The following is a 3,472-nucleotide window of genomic DNA, read 5'->3' on the forward strand; positions in this document are numbered from 1 at the left end:
GAGCCCGGGGGCTCAGTGTGGAGGGCGGCCTCTCCCAGCTGCAGGCGCAGGTCTTGTGGCTTCCCGGAGCTGTGGAGGAAGTGGGGGGCCCGGGAGGCCCGTGGGGGGCCGTGGGCTGGAGCCTGGTGGCGTCTGCGCCCCAGCCCGGCTGCTAGGGAGGGCGTGCGCTCGGGGGCTGGGCACTGCTGGCAGCAGGTCCCGCAGTCCCCAAAGGTCCTAGCTCAGCCCCTGCCCAGGGAGACGGACCCCGGAGCCAGGGGCACAGGATCACAGGGCAGAGCAGGCTGGTAGGGGCCTCGTCCCCAGGGTCTGGCCGGGGAGAAGGACCCTGATATGATGGTCCAGCTCCCGGCAGCAAGAGCAGCTTGTCCTTTAAACACCGGAGCCTTCCGTGCGGCAGAGGCGTGCTGGTGGGAGGCCAGTGGACGCGGTGCCCGCCCCTCCCGTGGCCGCGCAGATGGGGAACCCGGCGGGAGCGGTCAGGGCACCCTGGGGCAGGGCCTGCGTCGGGCAGTGGCCCGGGCAGCTCTCGGGGGCGGCGAGACGCGCAGCCGCCGCCTGGTGAGGAAGGAGCAGGTGTTCTCGGCCGGCGTGGAGTCCAGCTGAGAGTTTGCACCATTGAATCTGAACTATCTTTGTGTTGAATTCTGCACTGAATCCTCTTACTATGTTTTGCCTTTTTTAATTTTCAAATACCGTCAGCATTTTGCTCTTTAAAAAAAAATCTGCTTTCAGGAATGGTGGAAGAGTTGAAACACGTCTGCTTCCCTTTTCTAAAAGAAAGTGGCCGGGTCCTGAGGGCGGGGCCAGGTGGTGTGGGGGAGCTCACCTGGGGAACTCACCTGTCGGGGCGGGACTCACCTGGGCACGCAGTGGGCGGCGGTCAGCACCCACTGGCGGCTGATGAGGCTGCCCCTGCACACGTGCCGGTCCCGCTCGCACAGGCTGACCTGCCAGGGCCAGCGCCGGGGAGAGGCCACCTGCCCGCCGACGATGCGGGCCTCGGGGACAAAGCCACCCACTGCGGGGGAGACGGGTGGGGATGGCCTGAGGGTCACCGAGGCCACCCCGGCAAGACACCCCACGTGAGACACCCCCTCTCAGAAAACCCAGGCTGCTCCTCCCCGTCCCCCTCTAAGTCCTGACATCGCTGGTCAACTCTCCGGATTCGTAGCCCTGCTGCCCAGTGGAATGTTCCGGGATATTGGACGTGTCCTCTGCACTGTCCAGCACGGAAGCCACAGGCCACATGGGGCTTGGAACATACTCGAGCGACAGAGAGCCTGAACTTTGAATTTTATCTCATTTTAATTAACTCAGATGTAAGCAGCCCCGGGCAGCTGGCGGCCCTGGCGGGGACAGCGGGCAGAGCGTCTGTCTGGGTGGCGGCAATGGTTCCTCCCCAGGGGACTTTGAAGTTTAAAGGAGAGAAGATAAGTCAGAGCCTAGAGCTCAGCCCCCTTGGAGGAGCTCAGCCCCCCTTCTAGAACTTGCTTCTCGGGAGCTGCCCTGGATGAGAAAGCTTGAGGGAAAATCCTACAAGTGATGTCAGCTGGTGCACATGTGGCCGGCTGCAACAGTACGTGGGGCCACTGCCCCCAGACTCTCTCACTGGGGACAGAGCGGGGCAAAAAGCCGGGGTGCTGCCCACACCACTGGACCCTGCATCCCGGCCTCGCACTCACCTTCCCCCAGGACTGGGGGTGCCACAAGCACTACAGGGAGCCACATCTGCAGGGGAGAGCGGCAGAGCTGAACGGGCCAGCCCCCCTGGGCCTTGTTCCAGAGACGCTGCACCCCAGCCACCCCCAACTGGGGCCGGGAAGGGTGCAAGCCCCCCGCTGCAGGTGCCCTGGACTCTGATGGCCACCTCCTGCTGTCCCCACGGCCAGCTCAGGCCAGGCCCGGCCTCTGCGGCTCCCGCCTCATGGGGCATCCACACCACCCCCGTCCCAGCAGCGAGATGCTGGCTGGCTGGAGGTGCCCCCAGAGGCCCACCCGTACCCGGAGAAGCACTGCGGGGTGCACGACGGCCGCCAGGGACTCCGGGCTCTTCATTGGCAGCGGCCAGCATGGTGCCGCCTGGGTTGGAGCTGCGACACACCCTCCGCTTGGCCTCCTGCCCCCTCCCTGTCCGGCTGCAGGTGCCTGGGGCAGCGCGGGGCCCGGAGGACAGGGCGAGGCGTCAAGGGGATTTGGGGTTCTCCAGGCTGCCGTGGATCACTTCCCGGGGGATTCCCGACCTCCAAGGAGCACTTGTCCCTTCTCACTGCCCTTCCCGCGGCCTAGCTGCTGCTACAACCTCCCCAACCCCAGGCCTGGCCCCCCGACCCCAGGTGTGGCCCCCCCGACCCCAGGCCGGCCCTCCCCACGTGCCTCCCCACTGGGCCTCCACCTCCCAGGCAGCAGGGACCCCTCCTGGGCACTACCCCTGGGTCCCTGGTGGTCCCAGCCCCTCCTCTGCTCAGAAGTTACCGCAGGGGTCCCCTCCCCCCACGCCACCAGCCCCAGTGGCTGCCCGGGCGCCCCGTACCCTGGGAGCTGACGGCCTGTCCTCCGTCCCCGCCTGCCCCTCAGGCCTAGCTGGTGTGGGCATCCGCACCTTCTTGAAGCTGGGATCTGTGCCCCCGCACGGCCCGCAGCGCAGCCCCTCCCCGAGCAGCCCTGTGCTCCCCATGGTGGGAAGGCCACTCCTGCCGTGGACCCCCGCCCGGGCACAGGGCTGCAGCGTGCTGGGCAGGGCGCGTGACCTCGGGCCGGGCGGGCGGGAGGACGGGGAGGTGCCCGGCCCCCGCACTGCTCTCCCTGAGGACTCGCTCGGCCCGAGAGGCAGACGCAGCCCCCGTTTCCCTCTCGTCTCTCTTGGAGCTTCGGCCCCTTGGTCACACCCCCTGCCTGTGCCCAGTGAGGCCATGTCGGGGACGGGGGCTTGAGGAATCAGAAGCACGGGGGGCCCCGAAGGCCCCAGCACGGCGGCTCTGGAGGCCCCGCTCCCTCACGTCAGGGCCTTCGGTGAGTTACGAGTGCCGCAGGGTCCCATGGGGTAAAGCGGGTAGACGGAGACCGGGGGCATTTAACCAGAGAAATGGACGTGTATGTGCACCCAAAAACCCGGGCAGGAATGGCCACGGCCGCCTGACGAGCCACAAAGTGGACACAGCCCAGCCGTCCATCCAGGAGCAGACCCCCCACTGCAGAACCCACTCGGAGATTGAAAGGAACTAACCACTGATGCCCGACAACCCATCGCCCCTCCAGGGAGCGAGGCTCGGGGGAAAAGAGCCCCCCAAGGTTATATACCGTCTGATTCTGGGTGCGTGTCATCCCGGAGACAACAAAACCGTGGCGAGGGGGAGCAGGTCAGCGGTCGCCGGGGATGAGGCTGGGAGGGGGGTGGGCGGCTGTCAGAGGGCAGCGCGGGGAGCCCCATGGCGACGGGGGGGGGGGTTCTCCTGTCACATGGGAGGAGGAG

General features: G+C 67.0%; 1 protein-coding gene across 1 annotated transcript; it reads left to right on the forward strand.

The window, feature by feature from the left end:
- Positions 1–2,072: 2,072 nt before the first annotated feature.
- LOC119517211 (proline-rich proteoglycan 2-like) lies at positions 2,073–2,933 on the forward strand. The gene has a single exon (XM_037813777.1). It carries the CDS (start codon positions 2,073–2,075, stop codon positions 2,931–2,933), a length of 861 nt encoding a protein of 286 aa, XP_037669705.1.
- The last annotated feature ends 539 nt before the right edge of the window (positions 2,934–3,472 follow it).

This window comes from Choloepus didactylus, chromosome 21 (assembly GCF_015220235.1).
Source record: "Choloepus didactylus isolate mChoDid1 chromosome 21, mChoDid1.pri, whole genome shotgun sequence".
Lineage (NCBI taxonomy): Eukaryota > Metazoa > Chordata > Mammalia > Pilosa > Megalonychidae > Choloepus > Choloepus didactylus.

What these genes read in the sequence shown, in the direction of transcription:
- LOC119517211 (XM_037813777.1), top strand. Translation starts at nt 2,073, where the DNA reads ATGGTGCCGCCTGGGTTGGAGCTGCGACACACCCTCCGCTTGGCCTCC.